This window comes from Acanthochromis polyacanthus, chromosome 8 (genome assembly GCF_021347895.1).
Source record: "Acanthochromis polyacanthus isolate Apoly-LR-REF ecotype Palm Island chromosome 8, KAUST_Apoly_ChrSc, whole genome shotgun sequence".
NCBI classification, from domain to species: domain Eukaryota; kingdom Metazoa; phylum Chordata; class Actinopteri; family Pomacentridae; genus Acanthochromis; species Acanthochromis polyacanthus.
Window position 1 is genome coordinate 40,808,185 of NC_067120.1, and position 21,806 is coordinate 40,829,990.

The window sequence follows — 21,806 nt, forward strand, 5'->3', positions numbered from 1 at the left end:
CTCAAATTCGGCACAAAAAAATCTAAAATAAGCATAACAATGACCAAAATTACCACAAAACACACAAAATCACCCCAGAAAGAGTCTAAACTACCTTGAAAGGGTCAAATATGCCAGAAAAAACACCCAAAACACTGCAAAAAGTGCCAAAACCACCAAAAAGATTGTCAAAATCACCTCCAAAAGAACCAAAAATACCCTAAAAGTTTCAAATATGCCAGCAAGAACACCAAAAGTCACTACAAAAAAAATACCAAAACCACCTAAAGAAAGGCCCTAAATTACCAACAAAAGGATCAAAATTATGGATAAAGGATCAAAATCACCACACAAAGTACCAAAATTACCACAAAAGGACCCAAATCACCAACAAAAAGGATAAAATTTATCAAAAAAAGAACCAAAATTCCCCCAAAAAAGGACCAAAATCAACGTAAAAGGACCAAAATCACCAGAGGCCAAAATTACAAGAAAAGGACCAAAAATTCCCTGAAAGGTTGCAATACGCCAGAAAGAATACCTAAAATCACCAACAAAAGGACCCAGATTGTCAAAGAAGGACCAAAATTACAACAAAGGACAATAATTATCTAAAAAAGGACCAACATTACAACAAAACAGGTCAAATTGCAACAAAAACTCAAATTAGACATAAAAAAAATCAATCAGATATGACTAAAGTTCCTTCCTGACCTCCTCAGAACATCTGGTTCTTCATCTCTAGTAACTTTATCAATGATCAGAGTTCTACCTTCATACTGGGAATATTTCCAGAATTCCAGGTCCTTGAAGTCCATAAAGGAGAACGTTCCCTGGAGAAAGGGATTCTGGTCCGCAAAAAAGGACCAAAGTCATCACAAAAACAACCCAAACCACCAAGATAGGACCAAAACTTACCGATAACTGGACAGTTGTCGGTAGGTCTGCTCTAGAACTTTCTTCAGGTGTCTGTAGGCCTGCTCTAGAACTTTCTCCAGTTGTCGGTAGTTCTACTCTAAAACTTTCTCCAGGTGTCGGTAGGTCTGCTCTAGAACTTTCTCCAGTCGTCGGTAGGTCTACTCTAGAACTTTCTCCAGTTGTCGGTAGTTCTACTCTAAAACTTTCTCCAGTTGTCGGTAGTTCTACTCTAGAACTTTCTCCAGTCGTCGGTAGGTCTACTCTAGAACTTTCTCCAGCTGTCGGTAGGTCTACTCTAGAACTTTCTCCAGTTGTCGGTAGTTCTACTCTAAAACTTTCTCCAGGTGTCGGTAGGTCTGCTCTAGAACTTTCTCCAGTCGTCGGTAGGTCTACTCTAGAACTTTCTCCAGGTGTTGGTAGGTCTGCTCTAGAACTTTCTCCAGTTGTCGGTAGGTCTACTCTAGAACTTTCTCCAGTTGTCGGTAGTTCTACTCTAAAACTTTCTCCAGGTGTCGGTAGGTCTGCTCTAGAACTTTCTCCAGTCGTCGGTAGGTCTACTCTAGAACTTTCTCCAGGTGTTGGTAGGTCTGCTCTAGAACTTTCTCCAGTTGTCGGTAGGTCTACTCTAGAACTTTCTCCAGTTGTCGATAGTTCTACTCTAAAATTTTCTCCAGGTGTCGGTAGGTCTACTCTAGAACTTTCTCCAGTTGTCGGTAGTTCTACTCTAAAACTTTCTCCAGGTGTCGGTAGGTCTACTCTAGAACTTTCTCCAGTTGTCGGTAGGTCTACTCTAGAACTTTCTCCAGTCGTCGGTAGGTCTACTCTAGAACTTTCTCCAGGTGTCGGTAGGTCTACTCTTGAACTTTCTCCAGGTGTCGGTAGGTCTACTCTAGAACTTTCTCCAGGTGTCGGTAGGTCTACTCTAGAACTTTCTCCAGTTGTTGGTAGGTCTGCTTTCCTGCTTCCAGTCTTTTAGCCTCACTTAGATAACTAGACAGTTATCTGTGTAGAAGTGGAGATGCATTCGCTGACTTTTCCATGTTTATTTCCTCTTCCAGCTGAAGAACAGCCTGAGGGAGGATCTGTGTTTGGACCAGGGTCCTGACACTGACAACATTCCCATCATGTACCTCTGCCACGGCATGACGCCTCAGGTTGGTTTGTTTTCCTTCTCTGCTGTTATTTCTCTGATAGACTGATCACACAGGAGATCTGAGGAGATAATTGGAGTCCTTCACAGTCTTTGTTATTTTAAATGAGGGGTTTACAGAAAGCAGCCGTTGCTTTACATTGACGGATTCTGTCCACAACAAAGAGGCTTTGTGAGAACTCACTCAGCGTGTCGTCTAATTACCAAACTGGCGTTTGTTGAAGTATCTTTGATGCTCTGATCACCGTTATTAAAGCTGCGTGAGTTGTTTTATTTGCTGGTGGTAATCTTTGCTTCCCATTAGGGGGCAGCAAGACAAATTTCAAACATCACACTGACTAATTATAAGGTCTGGATGTTTAGCTGTTAAACGTCTGATTGTGTTGGTCGCAGAATTATCCGTTGTTTGGTCACACGGTTTGTTTAGCAGAAATTTGTTGTTGTCTGGTGCTGAAATGAGCAGAGATGGAGCCAGAAAAGTGAAACGGTGAGCTAAAAGATGCTAAAATACTGTGTAGTTGTGTGGTATTAGCTGTGCTACTTGCAGTAAGCTAAGTCAACAGTTAGCCTACACTAGAGTCCCTATATTACCAGAGTAGCGACAACTGGGGATTTGACACTATTTTGTTTCCATTCACTGTACCACGCAATAATGCGCCCATGACTGTGTGTGTACTCGCTTCGCGCGCGCGATGTGCTTTATTTGGATTTTTACATTCTAAGCTTTCTAATCATCGTTCAAAAGTAAAAAAAGGATGATTGCTTATCAATAATAATGATTTTTTTTTTTACAATTTAGAGGACACAGGAACTCTACTGGAGCCTATCCCAAATATGGGACGCGCAGCGCGAGGCGCACATTCACGAAAACTAGCTATTTGTGGATTGTTTACTGATTTCAAGGCATGTTTTGGACAAAATATTTTACTGGCTTGTTTTGTCTGGATGTCCAAGGTTGGATTATGGCCGTTTTTTGTGGAATATTTTCAGCTGTGACTAGTTATGAGCCTTCAAAGGTGAGTTGTACCCAACAGTCACCAGGAACACATCTCCATGCATGAAAATGGTCAAAGTCAAAATAACTACAACTGACTAAAATCACATCAAACTTTTCTATCTGTCATTCACCCATACATCATAACATTAAAGTACATACATGGGACTAACCTGGCACAAAAATCATGATGAAGTCGGTTTCCATCCCACTCTCCGGACTTTATTTTCCCAGTTTCCTTCTTTCACTATTACTGGGAAATCTAAACATGTGGAATTCCTTCTCCGATCGATTTGTGCACCCAAAGGCACAACAGCCCGTCATTTTTTGGTATTTAGGAAGCGAAAAAAGACCTAGAATTACTCTCTGCGGTGTAAACAACGTTAACAGGTAAACCCGGTGTTCATGAATAGGAAACAAAATGGCACCCATAGATCACATGACCAAAATTCTTTGGACACCATCATGTCGCTACTCTGGTAATATAGGGACTCTAGCCTACACTAAATGGAGCGCACTACACTGAAGCTCGCAAGCTAGCAAACTGCACCAACATGGCAAACGAAATGTGTGTTTAGATTTAATTGTAGCTGCTACCTACAGACATGAAAAACGTTTATCCAGCCATAAATGTGTGTAATGTTTATTAAAATGTAACAGTCATGTTTAAATAGGCAGGTTAACATGAGTCATCCCTCCCCAGGCATTTTAAAAACTACTTAGAAATTAGGTAATCCCTCACCAGGCAGTTTCATCATTATTTATAAATTTTAAATTCTTTCCCAGGTAGATTTAACAAGGTTAGCACCTTAGTCATTCCTCCCTGGATGGTTTCATCGCTAGTTATAGGTTGAGTCATCCCTCCCCAGGTAGATTAACCAGTCTTAGCACCTTAGACATCCCTCCCCAGGCAGTTTAGCCACCATTAGCATACCTTAGTCATACCTCCCCAGGCAGTTTAGCCACCATTAGCATGCCTTAGTCATACCTCCCCAGGCAGTTTAGCCACCATTAGCATGCCTTAGTCATCCCTCCCCAGGCAGTTTAGCCACCATTAGCATGCCTTAGTCATACCTCCACAGGCAGTTTAGCCACCATTAGCATGCCTTAGTCATACCTCCCCAGGCAGTTTAGCCACCATTAGCATGCCTTAGTCATCCCTCCACAGGCAGTTTAGCCACCATTAGCATGCCTTAGTCATACCTCCCCAGGCAGTTTAGCCACCATTAGCATGCCTTAGTCATCCCTCCCCAGGCAGTTTAGCCACCATTAGCATGCCTTAGTCATACCTCCACAGGCAGTTTAGCCACCATTAGCATGCCTTAGTCATACCTCCCCAGGCAGTTTAGCCACCATTAGCATGCCTTAGTCATCCTCCACAGGCAGTTTAGCCACCATTAGCATGCCTTAGTCATACCTCCCCAGGCAGTTTAGCCACCATTAGCATGCCTTAGTCATCCCTCCCCAGGCAGTTTAGCCCCATTAGCATGCCTTAGTCATCCCTCCCCAGGCAGTTTAGCCACCATTAGCATGCCTTAGTCATCCCTCCCCAGGCAGTTTAGCCACCATTAACACTTTAAATAATGTCATCTCCTTGTATCACTTAGCTAGTACTTTGCTGTTGACAAGCTGCTGCTGTATTATAGTTTTGCATGAGGCAACACAATCGTGGAAGTGCCTGACTGTTCATTTATCTCCCTGCATGGCGGCGGTATCATCAGCTAATCCTTAGTCGTTTATACTGAGAGTTGGTGGTAATTCTTTGAGGGTTCACTGCTACAAACAACTGTTTTCACACTAAAAATGTTTATTAGATCCATTGTTTGTATAAAAATAGTCTTCACTGTAGCTTTTATTTAAACATTTTCGAGTCAGGAAATTGTGTTTTTTGTTGGAATCAATCAACTCGAGCAGTTTAGCGACAACTCTCAATGATTTGGAGCTACAGAGTCCCGTTTTCATACCGAGACAGTTGGCTAACTGGAGCGTACAGCTAGAATTAAATGCTAACAGTAATGCTAATGTATTACCCTGCTATAATAGGGCTGTTTTATCTTGTGTTGTTCCAGCCGCAGATTAAAACTTTTCAGCCTCTTGCAGCTGAAACGTGAGAATTTGTGTCAGAGTCGCTGAGGCTGATTAGGAGCTCTGCCAGCCGGCTGCAGGTTTAAGGTGGTTTCACTGTGAGAACAGTAACGGCTGCAGGTTTAAGGTGGTTTCACTGTGAGAACAGTAACGGCTGCAGGTTTAAGGTGGTTTCACTGTGAGAGCAGTAACGGCTGCAGGTTTAAGGTGGTTTCATCATGAGAGCAGTAACGGCTGCAGGTTTAAGGTGGTTTCATCATGAGAGCAGTAACGGCTGCAGGTTTAAGGTGGTTTCATCATGAGAACAGTAACGGCTGCAGGTTTAAGGTGGTTTCACTGTGAGAACAGTAACGGCTGCAGGTTTAAGGTGGTTTCATCATGAGAGCAGTAACGGCTGCCGGTTTAACGTGGTTTCACTGTGAGAGCAGTAACGGCTGCAGGTTTAAGGTGGTTTTAGTGTGAGAGCAGTAACGGCTGCAGGTTTAAGGTGGTTTCACTGTGAGAACAGTAACGGCTGCACAAACAGTTTACAGACTGAGGGAGTGTGACTGTGCTTCCATCAGTCGCTGCTTTGAAATGCTCTGTAGCTCTGATGAAATTAAAAATTCATGTTTAACTGTCAGCGTTATGTAAAGAGGCTCGCATTATCAGAACAGCCCCTCTGAGAACCGTGGAGCTTCCTGAGGACACCCAGAGCCTCCATTGTCAGCAGAGTTAACAGCTCTGACCGTCAAACCTTGTTTCTGGGTGCCGTTCGGTAATCCAGCTGTTCAAACAGCTGTCTGCGTTTCCATACATCCTGCCTCCAGGAACTGATGGAGACATAGAGTTGTGTCGGAGCATCTTTCTCTGCCTCTCGGTATTCATTCATTTCATTTCTTTAACAGAGGTAACAGAGATGGACACAGACACAGCAGAGGGTCTTCAGCTGTTTCTCCTCGCAGTGAAAAGATTCGTTCTGCTGGTTTTTGCACTTAAATTGGACAATATAGAAGCTCTGTTGAGAAGTTTTAGCTCCAACAAACAAAGGATTGAACAGGCAGGTAAACAGGTAGATATACCCAGACTACAGTTCAGGTTAAAGCAGAGAGCATTGTGGGAGTTTAGCAGCAACAGGCACCATGACAGAGACTCCTGTAACTAAGGTTATCAACCTCCAAACAGAAACTGTGTTCAAGACAAACAACAATCAAATCTGACAGTCAGGCAGTCGGTAAACATGTTCACAGTACAGGCAGCCATGTTGGAAAACAGAGAGCATTGTGGGAGCTTAGCTAGCAGTGGACACATTGACAGAGACGTCTGTAGTGGTTAATGACCTCCAGCCAAAACTGATTAAACTAAAAAGGAATTGATGAGGACAGTCAGGTGACTAGATCCTTGTGTTGTATCTGCTCTCTGATCTGTTACTTTGGATTAAAGCTTGTGCTGCATGAACTAGTAGAAGAGGCACCATGACACAGACTTCTGTGGAGGTTAGTGATGACCTATGACCAGAGCTGATGTGTTTTAGACAAACGAATCGAATAGGACAGTCACATAACAGGTAGATATATTAATCTGAAACAACCCCCACCATAAGGTATGTGAAGAAGGCTAATGGCTGATGTTAACATAAACTGGACTCTGTCACATCATCCTTTACCACATAATGTGCACAGTTCTTGAAACCATTTGAATATTTTTATGCTTATAATTATATTGTTGTTTATTGCTGCTCATACTGTGTGCTGCTATAACACGGGAAATTCCCCCGGACACGGGGAGTGATAAAGGATTATCTTAATTTTTGAAAACTACTAATTTGAACTTAAACACAGTATCCGCTTGATGTAATTTTAGACAAACATTAAGAACTTTTTGGACATATTCTAAGTAGTTTTAGTTCATCTGGAGCTATTTTAAACAAATCCTGAGTCATTTTGGATTAATTCCAAACTAATTCCAGATCACAATCAGACAGTTCAAAGTCATTTTGGACCAATTTCGAATAATTGTGGAACTTTTTAACTCACTTTGCAGTAGTTTTGAGTTATTTTGGACCAACTTTGAGAAGTCCCCGCTCATTTTTGTCATTTTGTATCTGGTTTTTGCTGTTTTGTGTCCGTTTTTTGTTGTTGGATGACTTGTTTTTGTTGTTTTATGTCTTGATTTTGTCATTTTGTGTCTTGTTTTTGTCATTTTATGTCTGGTTTTTGTTGTGTTATGTCTAGTTTCTGTCGTTTTGTGTCTGGTTTTTGTAATTTTGTGTCTTGTTTTGTTGTTTTATGTCTGGTTTTTGTTGTGTTATGTCTAGTTTCTGTTGTTTTATGTCTGGTTTTTGTCATTTTGTGTCTGTTTTTGTCGTTCTGTGTCTGGTTTTTGTTGTATTATGTCTAGTTTGTCATTTTGTGTCTTGTTTCTGTCGTTTTGTGTCTGGTTTTTGTTGTTTTATGTCTTGTTTCTGTCGTTTTCTGTCTGGTTTTTGTTGTTTTGTGTCTAATTTCTGTCGTTTTGTGTCTGGTTTTTGTTGTTTTGTGTCTGGCTTTTGTTGTTTTGTGTCTGGTTTTTGTTGTTTTGTGTCTTGTTTCTGTCGTTTTGTGTCTGGTTTTTGTTGTTTTGTGTCTGGCTTTTGTTGTTTTGTGTCTGGTTTTTGTTGTTTTGTGTCTTGTTTCTGTCGTTTTGTGTCTGGTTTTTGTTGTTTTGTGTCTGGCTTTTGTTGTTTTGTGTCTGGTTTTTGTTGTTTTGTGTCTTGTTTCTGTCGTTTTGTGTCTGGCTTTTGTTGTTTTGTGTCTGGTTTTTGTTGTTTTGTGTCTTGTTTCTGTCGTTTTGTGTCTGGTTTTTGTTGTTTTGTGTCTTGTTTCTGTCGTTTTGTGTCTGGTTTTTGTTGTTTTGTGTCTTGTTTCTGTCGTTTTGTGTCTGGTTTTTGTTGTTTTGTGTCTGGCTTTTGTTGTTTTGTGTCTGGTTTTTGTTGTTTTGTGTCTTGTTTCTGTCGTTTTGTGTCTGGTTTTTGTTGTTTTGTGTCTTGTTTCTGTCGTTTTGTGTCTGGTTTTTGTTGTTTTGTGTCTTGTTTCTGTCGTTTTGTGTCTGGTTTTTGTTGTTTTGTGTCTGGCTTTTGTTGTTTTGTGTCTGGTTTTTGTTGTTTTGTGTCTTGTTTCTGTCGTTTTGTGTCTGGCTTTTGTTGTTTTGTGTCTGGTTTTTGTTGTTTTGTGTCTTGTTTCTGTCGTTTTGTGTCTGGTTTTTGTTGTTTTGTGTCTTGTTTCTGTCGTTTTGTGTCTGGTTTTTGTTGTTTTGTGTCTTGTTTCTGTCGTTTTGTGTCTGGCTTTTGTTGTTTTGTGTCTGGTTTTTGTTGTTTTGTGTCTTGTTTCTGTCGTTTTGTGTCTGGTTTTGTTGTTTTGTGTCTAATTTCTGTCGTTTTGTGTCTGGTTTTTGTCGTTTTGTGTCTATTTTTGTCGTTCTGTGTCTGGTTTTTGTTGTTTTGTGTCTGGTTTTTGTTGTTTTGTGTCTTGTTTCTGTCGTTTTGTGTCTGGTTTTTGTTGTTTTGTGTCTTGTTTCTGTCGTTTTGTGTCTGGCTTTTGTCGTTTGTGTCTGGTTTTTGTCATTTTGTGTCTTGTTTCTGTCGTTTTGTGTCTGGTTTTTGTTGTTTTGTGTCTTGCTTTTTTCGTTTTGTGTCTGGTTTTTGTTGTTTTGTGTCTGGTTTTTGTTGTTTTGTGTCTGGTTTTTGTTGTTTTGTGTCTGGTTTTTGTTGTTTTGTGTCTGGTTTCTGTCGTTTTGTGTCTGGCTTTTGTTGTTTTGTGTCTGGTTTTGTTGTTTTGTGTCTGGTTTTTGTTGTTTTGTGTCTTGTTTCTGTCGTTTTGTGTCTGGTTTTTGTTGTTTTGTGTCTAATTTCTGTCGTTTTGTGTCTGGCTTTTGTTGTTTTGTGTCTGGTTTTTGTTGTTTTGTGTCTTGTTTCTGTCGTTTTGTGTCTGGCTTTTGTTGTTTTGTGTCTGGTTTTTGTTGTTTTGTGTCTTGTTTCTGTCGTTTTGTGTCTGGTTTTTGTTGTTTTGTGTCTTGTTTCTGTCGTTTTGTGTCTGGCTTTTGTTGTTTTGTGTCTGGTTTTTGTTGTTTTGTGTCTTGTTTCTGTCGTTTTGTGTCTGGTTTTTGTTGTTTTGTGTCTTGTTTCTGTCGTTTTGTGTCTGGCTTTTGTTGTTTTGTGTCTGGTTTTTGTTGTTTTGTGTCTGGTTTTTGTCGTTTTGTGTCTATTTTTGTCGTTCTGTGTCTGGTTTTTGTTGTTTTGTGTCTTGTTTCTGTCGTTTTGTGTCTGGTTTTTGTTGTTTTGTGTCTTGTTTCTGTCGTTTTGTGTCTGGCTTTTGTCGTTTTGTGTCTGGTTTTTGTTGTTTTGTGTCTAATTTCTGTCGTTTTGTGTCTGGTTTTTGTCGTTTTGTGTCTATTTTTGTCGTTCTGTGTCTGGTTTTTGTTGTTTTGTGTCTTGTTTCTGTCGTTTTGTGTCTGGTTTTTGTCATTTTGTGTCTTGTTTCTGTCGTTTTGTGTCTGGTTTTTGTTGTTTTGTGTCTTGCTTTTTTCGTTTTGTGTCTGGTTTTTGTTGTTTTGTGTCTGGTTTTTGTTGTTTTGTGTCTGGTTTTTGTTGTTTTGTGTCTGGTTTTTGTTGTTTTGTGTCTGGTTTCTGTCGTTTTGTGTCTGGCTTTTGTTGTTTTGTGTCTGGTTTTTGTTGTTTTGTGTCTGGCTTTTGTTGTTTTGTGTCTTGTTTCTGTCGTTTTGTGTCTGGTTTTTGTTGTTTTGTGTCTGGTTTTTGTTGTTTTGTGTCTGGTTTCTGTCGTTTTGTGTCTGGCTTTTGTTGTTTTGTGTCTGGTTTTTGTTGTTTTGTGTCTGGTTTTTGTTGTTTTGTGTCTTGTTTCTGTCGTTTTGTGTCTGGTTTTTGTTGTTTTGTGTCTAATTTCTGTCGTTTTGTGTCTGGTTTTTGTCGTTTTGTGTCTTGCTTTTTTCGTTTTGTGTCTGGTTTTGTTGTATTATGTCTAGTTTGTCATTTTGTGTCTTGTTTCTGTCGTTTTGTGTCTGGCTTTTGTCGTTTTGTGTCTGGTTTTTGTCATTTTGTGTCTTGTTTCTGTCGTTTTGTGTCTGGTTTTTGTTGTTTTGTGTCTTGCTTTTTTCGTTTTGTGTCTGGTTTTTGTTGTTTTGTGTCTAATTTCTGTCGTTTTGTGTCTGGTTTTTGTTATTTTGTGTCTAATTTCTGTCGTTTTGTGTCTGGTTTTTGTTATTTTGTGTCTAATTTCTGTCGTTTTGTGTCTGGTTTTTGTTGTTTTGTGTCTAATTTCTGTCGTTTTGTGTCTGGTTTTTGTCGTTTTGTGTCTTGCTTTTTTCGTTTTGTGTCTGGTTTTTGTTGTTTCCCAGCAGACTGTGTTTCTAAAAGTCTTTTGTTGCCTCCTGGCTGAACACATCCTCCTCTGTTTAGAACCAGGAAGCTCATCTCTACGTCTCATCGGGTAAATTTGGGAAATTAATGCGGCCGTTGAGTCGGGAGCTAATTTGGGGCCGAGGCGGGAGGCGTGGATGACAATATTTATTCCACAGAACTGAGAGAAATTTCAGTGAAATTAAGCGGGTAATAGAAATGTGATGCGAGCCTCGCTAAGAAGATTGGTTTGTGGCCGGATCAATAAAGTCTGAGAATTAGAGCTCAGAGGCTGTTTACCAGAGCTGTATCTGACTCCTTATCGCTGCCAGCATCTCTTTGACGGTTTTCTGGCAGCGTGACGCCGAGCAGCTCCAGGAGGTCGTCTCAGGACTTGACTTTGGCGTTCAGATGAGAGTTAAATGTAGAATTTGTGCTGCAAAAGCTTCTGTGTGGAAATTAGCAGCATGTTGAGCTTGAACGAGCTGCAGGAAATCTGTTTTGATGTTCTGAAAATGAAGCCGGCGTTGATGAAGAGAAACCGAGCAAGTTTAATCAGAGATAATAGTCTGAACGACCTCCCCTTCTACAGCGGCTTTCCTCACAACGAAGAGACTTTAGAAGGCCTTTTATTTGGGCAGCATGCTGGTTGTTTCACCAGGGAGTCGGTTTGATACAAAGGAAACTTATTTTTACTCAGTTTTTGCTGTTTTGTGTCTGGTTCTTGTGTTGATTTGCTTTTCTCTTTCATGTCATGTTTGTCATTTTTATGTTTAATTTGTGATGTTTTTTGTCATTTTTATGTTTAATTTGTGATGTTTTTTGTCATTTTTATGTTTAATTTGTGGCGTTTGTTGTCATTTTTATGTTTAATTTGTGGTGTTTGTTGTCATTTTTATGTTTAATTTGTGGTGTTTTTTTCATTTTTATGTTTAATTTGTGGTGTTTGTTGTCATTTTTATGTTTAATTTGTGGTGTTTTTTCATTTTTATGTTTAATTTGTGGTGTTTGTTGTCATTTTTATGTTTAATTTGTGGCGTTTGTTGTCATTTTTATGTTTAATTTGTGGTGTTTTTTTCATTTTATGTTTAATTTGTGGCGTTTGTTGTCATTTTTATGTTTAATTTGTGGTGTTTTTTCATTTTTATGTTTAATTTGTGGTGTTTTTTTTCATTTTTATGTTTAATTTGTGGCGTTTGTTGTCATTTTTATGTTTAATTTGTGGTGTTTTTTTCATTTTTATGTTTAATTTGTGGCGTTTGTTGTCATTTTTATGTTTAATTTGTGGTGTTTTTTTCATTTTTATGTTTAATTTGTGGCGTTTGTTGTCATTTTTATGTTTAATTTGTGGTGTTTTTTTCATTTTTATGTTTAATTTGTGGTGTTTTTTTCATTTTTATGTTTAATTTGTGGTGTTTTTTTCATTTTATGTTTAATTTGTGGTGTTTTTTTCATTTTTATGTTTAATTTGTGGCGTTTGTTGTCATTTTTATGTTTAATTTGTGGTGTTTTTTCATTTTTATGTTTAATTTGTGGTGTTTTTTTTCATTTTTATGTTTAATTTGTGGCGTTTGTTGTCATTTTTATGTTTAATTTGTGGTGTTTTTTTCATTTTTATGTTTAATTTGTGGCGTTTGTTGTCATTTTTATGTTTAATTTGTGGTGTTTTTTCATTTTTATGTTTAATTTGTGGCGTTTGTTGTCATTTTTATGTTTAATTTGTGGTGTTTTTTTCATTTTTATGTTTAATTTGTGGCGTTTGTTGTCATTTTTATGTTTAATTTGTGGTGTTTTTTTCATTTTTATGTTTAATTTGTGGTGTTTTTTTCATTTTTATGTTTAATTTGTGGCGTTTGTTGTCATTTTTATGTTTAATTTGTGGTGTTTTTTTCATTTTTATGTTTAATTTGTGGTGTTGTTTTTTCATTTTTATGTTTAATTTGTGGTGTTTTTTTCATTTTTATGTTTAATTTGTGGCGTTTGTTGTCATTTTTATGTTTAATTTGTGGTGTTTTTTTCATTTTTATGTTTAATTTGTGGTGTTTTTTCATTTTTATGTTTAATTTGTGGTGTTGTTTTTTCATTTTTGTGTTTTTGTCATTTAGGGTGTTATTTTTGTTGCCTCATGGTTGTTTTTGTTGTTTTGTATCTCATGTTGTCTCAGTTTTTTAATTTTTGTGCCGTTTTTGTTGCTTTGTCACATGTTTTGACACCTTTTACTGTTTTGTTTGTCACTTTTGTCATTTAGTCTAGTTTTGTGTCTGTTTTTTGTGATTTTGTGTTGTTTTATCCTGCTTTTGCATTATTGTGCCTCATTTCTGTCATTTTTTTGTCTAGTTTGTGTTATTTTTGGTCATTTTAGGTCTTCTTTTAGTTGTTTCGTGTCATGTTGTCTCATCTTTGTAATTTATTTTGTTGTTTTTGTTGTTTTGTCTCACTTTTGTTTGTTGTTTTTTGTCATTTTGTGTCTTGTTTATGTCGTTTCATGGATCGTTTGGACTTTTATCGCTAAGTCTTGTTTTGTTTTATCACAGATAATCGTCTGAAACGCAGTGAAAAACCTTGAAACTTTTTGACAAAACCCCTCAGACGGAGAGAAGTCGTCCTGTCATTCAGGCTTGACATCTTTAAAGACCAGTCGAAGGATTAAAGGAGGTTTCATTTTTCTAAAAAATCCCAAAATTTTATCCAAAATTTTTTTTTAAATCCAGTGGTGGTTTTTGTAAAGCGTTAACCTTGGTGAGAACAGACGTGTGAGGACGAGTTCGTCAATGGAAAAACGTTTAAGACCTCCTGGTGGGATCAAATCTTTCTGGAAATTTCCAACAAACTTCTCCTTTAACTGAAATATCTGAAAAATGCAGAAAGGCTCCACAGGCAGTAAAGTAGAAAAGAAGCAGCTGCTAATTTTTGCGGTCATTAAAAGGCGGTGGTTATAAAATGGAGATAATCCATCTGTACCGGAGCGTAATGAGCTCCCCCTCCGAGTCCTAGCACCGACTTCTTCCTCTCGTTTTGTGTCTATAAATACATCTTTTGTGGCGTTCACCTCGCCGTCTTCCTCTCTGTGCTCCACTCGTCCAGATAAACCTCTTCATTAGCTTCTCTGCAGCTGTCTTGTCATGTCGGTTCGCCGCCGTCGCAGCAGATGGTCGAAGGAAACTCCAGTGATTAGAACATCGAACGGCATCCGGAACCGTCGCTAATAAAGTCCGACGTCCAGTCAGGCTGCTGCAGATCACCATCATTAAAGCTTTAGAATACCAGTCCAAGGATTAAAGGAGGTTTTCTAATCATCCTTTAATAAATGTATTCATTGAGTTTTTTCTTTTTATGAATCCCAAGATGAGCCAGAAACTAAAATAGTCATTAAACCCTAATTCATACAGGAATAATGTTTTTCATTTATCTGACGACTTAAGGTGATAATAGTGGTAAAACTGTCCACAGAGGGATGACAGTAGGAGTTAATGGTTGTTGAACTGCCTGGGGGGCAATGAGTCAAGGTCTGAATGGTGTCGAAAACTGCTTTGGGGGTGATGCAAGGAAAGAGCAGTATTGAAACTGCCAAGGGAGGGATGACTTAAGACGTGAATGTTGCTGAAACTACCTGGAGAGAGATGACTGAAGTTGTTAACAGTCCTAAAACTGCCTGGGGAGGAATGAAGTAAGGAGTTATAGTTGTGAAACTGCTTGGGGAGTGATGTCTTGAGATGGTAATGGTGGTGAAAAAACTGCCTGGGGAGGGAAAACTAAGATTTTAATGGTGGTGAAGCTGCTTTGGGAGTGAGGCAAGGAAAGAACAGTAGTGAAACTACTGAAGGATGGATGACTGAAGGCGTGAATGATGGTTAAACTGCCTGGGGAGGGATTATTGAAGTTGTTAATTGTGGTAAAACTGCCTGGAGAACAATACCTTAATGGTTGTTGACCTGCCTAGGGGGAATGGCTAAGGTCATACTAGTGGTAAAACTCCCTAAGGAGGGATGATATAAGGAGTCAATAGTTGTGAAACTGCCTGGGGAGGAATGACTGAGGTGATAATGGTTGTTGAACTGCCTGGGGAGAAATATCTCAAGATGGTAATGATGGTGAAACTGCTCGAAGAGGGATGACGAAGATGTTAATGAAAGTGAAACTGCTTGGAATTCTCCAAGTTAAACGTTAAAATGCTGACGTTGTTGGTCCTTAAACTACAGCGACACTCTGAAGTCGTGTTTTTTCTGATCTGAGGTTCAGCAGGACGAGTTTAGACGAGATATTTCTGGAATGTACAGGATGTTAACCACATCCTTCAAAAACTTCAAAACTTCAAAAGTTTTAAGTCTTATTTAGAAGAATGTTGTTTGACCAAATTCACATCCATTAGCTTGTTGTGCTTCTTTTGTTGTTGCTGTCATTGGACAACATTAAATGCCACCGATACCAGCAGGCAATGAATAATTTGAACTGTATGGATGGAAAATGATTCTTGGAGACTTAAATGACTCTCTCAGATGTACAAAGTTCGGTTTGTTGGTCTGGTTTTATTTTCGGCTTCTTCTACTCTGTTTATTACAGCTAACATAGCCTACAGCTAACATAGCTACAGCTAGCATAGCTTACAGGTAGCATAGCTTACAGAACCACCATTGTGCAATCCTACATAGTTGAACAGTTTTTGTGTCAATTTGTGCAGGTTTCTGATAACTTTAGACATGTTTTCAGTAATTTTGGACAATTATTGGTTGAATTCATGTCCATGTCGATGTCTATTCAGTCAGTTTTGGCTGTTTTTGAGTCAATTTTGACAATTCTGGGCACATTTTGCATCAACTTAGGCAACTTTTGAGTCCAGTCAATGATTTTCTTCTTCAGATCTTTGCTGAGCTCCTCAGACGTTCCCTCTGTAGAGTTTGAGTCTAATGAGTGGATCTAGTGGTTCTATTTAAACTGATCAGAGGAGTCAGCAGCTGTAGTCGACTGGAATCACTCAGGAGAAGTTAATAAGTTATGACACGAAGAAAATTTGACTAAAGCAGCAGTCTCTTTACCAAAACTGATCATTGAAGTTGCTGTTTGTATATTTATGATCCAGAGGACCTTTAGGAAATCTGTGAGGGAACCAAAATGATCATGATTGTTTTTGTTGTAAAGGTTCATTGAAGACCTATGGGGGTCACTGGAAACTAGGCTGTCAGGTCATACGTGGTCTTTTTGTTCACGTCTGTAGTTCACTAGTACAGATACTAGAACTCTCCCATGTTGTAGCTGATCGGTGTTTCTTCAAATCAAACCTGAAAGCACAGATTAAATCACTGAACAGTAAGTTATTCCCACAAAGATTCCTCCTGGATGAAACATGAATCCGTCTGGCTTAGCAGCTTTCCTCCGTCCTCCCGGTTAATTCCTACATCTGTCAGGAGAGATCGCTGTCTGTCCGGCGCTAATCCGGCTATTAGCGCTTCCAGAAGTCTGGTGGAGGCGGAGCTTCAGTCTGTGGGCGGAGGCAGTTCTAACCAGCCTGAGTAGAAAACATACTGAGAAATGATCCTTTCTTGATTTAAAAAAAAATAAAAATTTCTATTTATTTTTATCCGATTTATTTCTTCATATTTTATTATTAACGTTATCTTATTTTTATTTTTTCTTCTACTTCTATTTTTCTCCTCATCTATTTATCTCTCTGCATTTTAGTAATCAGTACTTTATAATTTATTATTTTATTCATTCTTGTTTTATTTTATTTTCTCCTGGTGTCGTTTGTTTGTAGCGTTTTATTGTCTTTTTCTTATTCTTTGTGATCAGATTGATTTATTGATCGATTGATTCAAACATTTTGTCTCCAACTCTCCGGTTTTCCTTTGTCTCCTCGTCTTCAGATTCTCGGTTTGTCTGATTTCGTCTTTGTCTCTTGTGTTTGTGAGTCTGCTTCAGGTTTTATTTTTTCGGCTTTATTTCACCTGGCAGACGTGTTGAGAACTGGGCCAACATTAGCATTCATTAGCATCTCCCCGTGTTGCTCTTTCTTCTTCTTCTTCTTCTCCAGGTGAACGTTCCTCATCCAGGACGCTTTTCCTCCTCATTAGATCGGTTTGTTGGTGGTTTGTTTGTTTCTGTCTTCGTTAAAAGTGAAAATGTTGCAGGTGAAGCAAATAAAAAACAATAATTAGCATTCAGGAATTAGCCTACTTCCAGTCGTCCCTGCGGCTAACCGCTAATGAAGGAAACCTTCTGTGGATTATTATTTTAGTTTATTTTCTGCTGTTTTTTAAAGTAGCTGAGATCACCTTTAAATCTGCGTCCTGGTTGGAATATTTCAAACGAAGCCGAACAACTCGATCTTTAAGCTGTTTGAGCAGAAAATCATCTAAATTTAAAGATATTTATGACCTGCAAACATCTACATGTCCAGGTATATGAGCTGTACTTCATTTTTCTGGTGCACTGTTTCTTTATCTTGTGTGATTTTACTTCACTACCTCAACATTTTTGAGTTTATTAATACTTTCTGTTATTTCAGCTGACATGTTGTTTTATTCCGTATTTCTACACTACATTGTTTAATGTGTGATTTTTGACATGAACTCATCCAACTCTTTGTTGTAATAATTCAAAACTTGAGCACAGATTTCTTTGTGCACCACGTAAACGTCATTATTATTGTTCAAAATGTCGTTTCAATCATCCAAAATTACTTGAAAACGTTCTTAATTACTAAATTACCCAACTGTGTCCAAAATTAATCAGTTTTGGGTGTTTATTCCGGCATATTTGAACCTTTCAGGGTTTTCTTGGTTCTCTTTGTGGTGATTTTGCAGCTTTTTTGGTTATTTTAGTTCCAGTTTTTGTCAGAACTCAGATGTTTTCCTTCCTAAATGTCATGGTTCTATCTACTAGACTGATGAGGTTCTGAAAAAGTCCATTAAAAAATTATACATGTGGACCCTGTAGATGAAGAACCAGATGTTCAGAGGAGGTCACTGATGGATTTTTGATGATGTAGTGAACATTAATACAGATCAGTGTTTGTGTTCCGTTCTCCTCAGAGGTTTTTTGAGGTCGATAGTCGGATTCTGAAGTCCTTCCTGAATCTGGAGCTGGCATTAACAGTAAATGTTGGAGGTCATTAAGCATCCAGAAGTCTTTGTCATGGTGCCCCTTGGCTTGTGTTTCCCAGCAGAACGTCTACTACACCAGCTCCCAGCAGCTCCACCTCGGCGTCCTGAGTCCCACCATCGACGACGACGACAACAAGTGTCTTGTGGACGTCAACAGTCGACCAAGGCTGCTGGAGTGTAGCTACGCTGCCGCCAAGCACATGAAGCTCACCTGGACCTTCACTCAGGTGAGCTTCAGACGGACAGGTTGGAGGGTAGATGTAGTACTAGTGAGTAGATGTAGTGTTAGAGGGTAAATGTAGTGTTAGAGGGTAAATGTAGTGTTAGAGGGTAAATGTAGCATTAGAGGGTAAATGTAGTGTTAGAGGGTAAATGTAGTGTTGGAGGGTAAATGTAGTGTTAGAGGGTAAATGTAGTGTTGGAGGGTAAATGCAGCATTAGAGGGTAAATGTAGTATTAGAGGGTAAATGTAGTGTTAGAGGGTAAATGTAGCATTAGAGGGTAAATGTAGTGTTAGAGGGTAAATGTAGCATTAGAGGGTAAATGTAGTGTTAGAGGGTAACAAGCATTAGAGGGTAACTAGTATTAGAGGGTAAATGTAGTGTTAGAGGGTAAATGTAGTGTTGGAGGGTAAATGTAGTGTTAGAGGGTAAATGTAGTGTTAGAGGGTAAATGTAGTGTTAGAGGGTAAATGTAGTGTTGGAGGGTAAATGTAGTGTTAGAGGGTAAATGTAGCATTAGAGGGTAAATGTAGTGTTAGAGGGTAAATGTAGCATTAGAGGGTAAATGTAGTGTTAGAGGGTAACAAGCATTAGAGGGTAACTAGTATTAGAGGGTAAATGTAGTGTTGGAGGGTAAATGTAGCATTAGAGGGTAAATGTAGTGTTAGAGGGTAAATGTAGTATGAGAGGGTAAATGTAGTGTTAGAGGGTAACAAGCATTAGAGGGTAACTAGTATTAGAGGGTAAATGTAGTGTTGGAGGGTAAATGTAGTGTTAGAGGGTAAATGTAGTATGAGAGGATAAATGTAGTATTAGAGGGTAAATGTAGTGTTAGAGGGTAACTAGCATTAGAGGGTAACTAGTATTAGAGGGTAAATGTAGTGTTGGAGGGTAAATGTAGTGTTGGAGGGTAAATGTAGTGTTGGAGGGTAAATGTAGTATGAGAGGATAAATGTAGTATGAGAGGATAAATGTAGTATGAGAGGATAAATGTAGTGTTAGAGGGTAAATGTAGTATGAGAGGATAAATGTAGTATGAGAGGATAAATGTAGTGTTAGAGGGTAACTAGCATTAGAGGGTAACTAGTATTAGAGGGTAAATGTAGTGTTGGAGGGTAAATGTAGCATCAGAGGGTAAATGTAGCATAAGAGGGTAAATGTAGTGTTAGAGGATAAATGGAGTATGAACACTACATTTATAGAGTGTTCTACTGGAATTTTACAACAAGGTTCCATCTGCAGAACATTAAGTCACAGACTGGAGGTAGCAATACAGTTTTTTATCTTAACGTACTGCAGAGATATTCAGCTTTCTAGTATATATTTGAGCTTTTACAGCCTTTAAAGTACTTGCAGTGTGTATTAGGCTGGCAGACGGTATGAGATTGGGACCGGGATACTAAATATTAAATGACTCGGGGAACTTTCCCAGACTTCTCCAGTGATTGTGATTCTGATAAATGTGATCAAATGTTGAACTTCATTTTCTTTCTGCCTTTTAAATCTTTCCGACATCCAGCAGTTCTTCAGTCTCAGACCTTTATTTGACTTTTCCACCAAACTTTTTAAAGAAGAAAATGGCTCTTTTTTAAAAAAAAATTGTAATTTAAGCCCCTCGGGGAGACGTCTAACGGGATTCTTCTGACAGAAGTTGGAACAGAGAGTTCTGAATCTAATTAGAGGCCAGTGCTCCCAGTGGCTCCAGTCACTGAGGGGATACTGGAGGGCTGAAGGACGGTTCGGTGAGCTTCTCATTCGGTCTGACGTCTGAGACCCAAGCAGCCGCACACAGAGAAATCCAACAGACATGCAGAATGACCCGAGGCACGAACACAGCAGCCACTTCTTTCCTCTAATGACCCAGCTCAGTCTGCTTATCGTCACATTTTAGGACAGCATTCAAAGAGCCAAGATTAAAAATAAGAGTCAAAAGTCGGAGGAAAACCGTTGATGTAAAAAAGCTCATTAAAGAGACGTGTTTTAAAACAGAATGATTTGGAAAAAAACTCTTCAAAGAACAGAAAAGGAAGCTTCAATTCAACGAGGTTCTAAAAAAAAAGCCCCAGCAGAATAAAGCCAGCTGACAGAAAATACTACATTTACCCTCTAATGCTACATTTACCCTCTGATGCTACGTTTACCCTCTAATGCTATATTTACCATCTAATGCTATATCTACCCTCTAACACAACGTTTACCTTCTAATACTACATTTACCCTCTAATGCTACATTTACCCTCTAATGCTACATTTACCCTCTAACACTACGTTTACCTTCTAATACTACATTTACCCTCTAATGCTACATTTACCCTCTGATGCTACATTTACCCTCTAACGCTACGTTTACCCTCTAATGCTACATTTACCCTCTGATGCTACATTTACCCTCTGATGCTACATTTACCCTCTGATGCTACATTTACCCTCTAACACTACGTTTACCTTCTAATACTACATTTACCCTCTAATGCTACATCTACCCTCTAATGCTACATTTACCCTCTAACACTACATTTACCCTCTGATGCTACATTTACCTTCTAATACTACATTTACCCTCTAATGCTACATCTACCCTCTAATGCTACATTTACCCTCTAACACTACATTTACCCTCTAATGCTACATTTACCCTCTAACACTACGTTTACCTTCTAATACTACATTTACCCTCTAATGCTACATTTACCCTCTAATGCTACATTTACCCTCTAACACTACGTTTACCTTCTAATACTACATTTACCCTCTAATGCTACATTTACCCTCTGATGCTACATTTACCCTCTAACACTACGTTTACCTTCTAACACTACATTTACCCTCTAATGCTACATTTACCCTCTGATGCTACATTTACCCTCTAACACTATGTTTACCTTCTAATACTACATTTACCCTCTAATGCTACATCTACCCTCTAATGCTACATTTACCCTCTAACACTACGTTTACCTTCTAATACTACGTTTACCCTCTAATACTACATTTACCCTCTGATGCTACATTTACCCTCTAATGCTACATTTACCCTCTAACACTACATTTACCCTCTAACACTACATTTACCCTCTAATGCTACATTTACCCTCTGATGCTACATTTACCCTCTAATGCTACATCTACCCTCTAATGCTACATTTACCTTCTAATGCTACATTTACCCTCTAATGCTACATTTACCCTCTAACACTACATTTACCCTCTGATGCTACATTTACCCTCTAATGCTACATTTACCCTCTAACACTACATTTACCCTCTAACACTACGTTTACCCTCTAATACTACATTTACCCTCTAATGCTACATTTACCCTCTAATGCTACATTTACCCTCTAACACTACATTTACCCTCTGATGCTACATTTACCCTCTAATGCTACATTTACCCTCTAACACTACATTTACCCTCTAACACTACATTTACCCTCTAATGCTACATTTACCTTCTAATACTACATTTACCCTCTAATGCTACATTTACCCTCTAATGCTACATTTACCCTCTGATGCTACATTTACCCTCAAATGCTACATCTACCCTCTAATACTACATTTACCCTCTGATGCTACATTTACCCTCTGATGCTACATTTACCCTCTGATGCTACGTTTACCCTCTAATGCTACATCTACCCTCTAATGCTACATTTATCATCTAATGCTACATTTACCCTCTAATACTACATTTACCTTCTAATGCTATATTTACCCTCTAACACTACATTTACCCTCTAACACTACATTTACCCTGTGATGCTACATTTACCCTCTAATGCTACATCTACCCTCTAAAACTACATTTACCCTCTGATGCTACATCTACCCTCTAATGCTACATTTATCATCTAATGCTACATTTACCCTCTAATACTACATTTACCTTCTAATGCTACATTTACCCTCTAACACTACATTTACCCTCTAACACTACATTTACCCTCTAACGCTACATCTACCCTCTAATACTACATTTACCCTCTGA

At 38.5% G+C, this 21,806-nt stretch overlaps 1 protein-coding gene and 1 long non-coding RNA gene across 4 annotated transcripts in view; one reads left to right on the forward strand and one right to left on the reverse strand.

Annotated features, from left to right (window-relative positions):
* Positions 1–17,905, forward strand: part of LOC110966478 (polypeptide N-acetylgalactosaminyltransferase 18-like) — a 115,306-nt gene extending 97,401 nt beyond the window's left edge. The window contains exons 9-10 of one of the 2 annotated variants that reach the window (XM_051952602.1): positions 1,956–2,051; positions 17,654–17,905. In XM_051952602.1, the coding sequence (XP_051808562.1) occupies positions 1,956–2,051; positions 17,654–17,890 (333 nt within the window). In that variant the 3' untranslated portion in view covers positions 17,891–17,905. The remainder of the gene's footprint in view (positions 1–1,955; positions 2,052–17,653) is intronic. The other variant, XM_051952603.1, reaches the window with a different exon arrangement.
* On the reverse strand, positions 3,980–4,577 carry LOC127535228 (uncharacterized). 2 transcript variants are annotated; one of them, XR_007944012.1, is made up of 4 exons: positions 4,459–4,577; positions 4,245–4,373; positions 4,116–4,201; positions 3,980–4,072 (listed from the first exon to the last, which is right to left on the reverse strand). It is a non-coding gene; the product is annotated as an uncharacterized LOC127535228 (long non-coding RNA). The 2 variants fall into 2 exon arrangements; XR_007944013.1 differs by lacking the exon at positions 4,459–4,577 and having other exon boundaries at positions 4,116–4,287; positions 4,331–4,416.
* Positions 17,906–21,806: the final 3,901 nt, after the last annotated feature.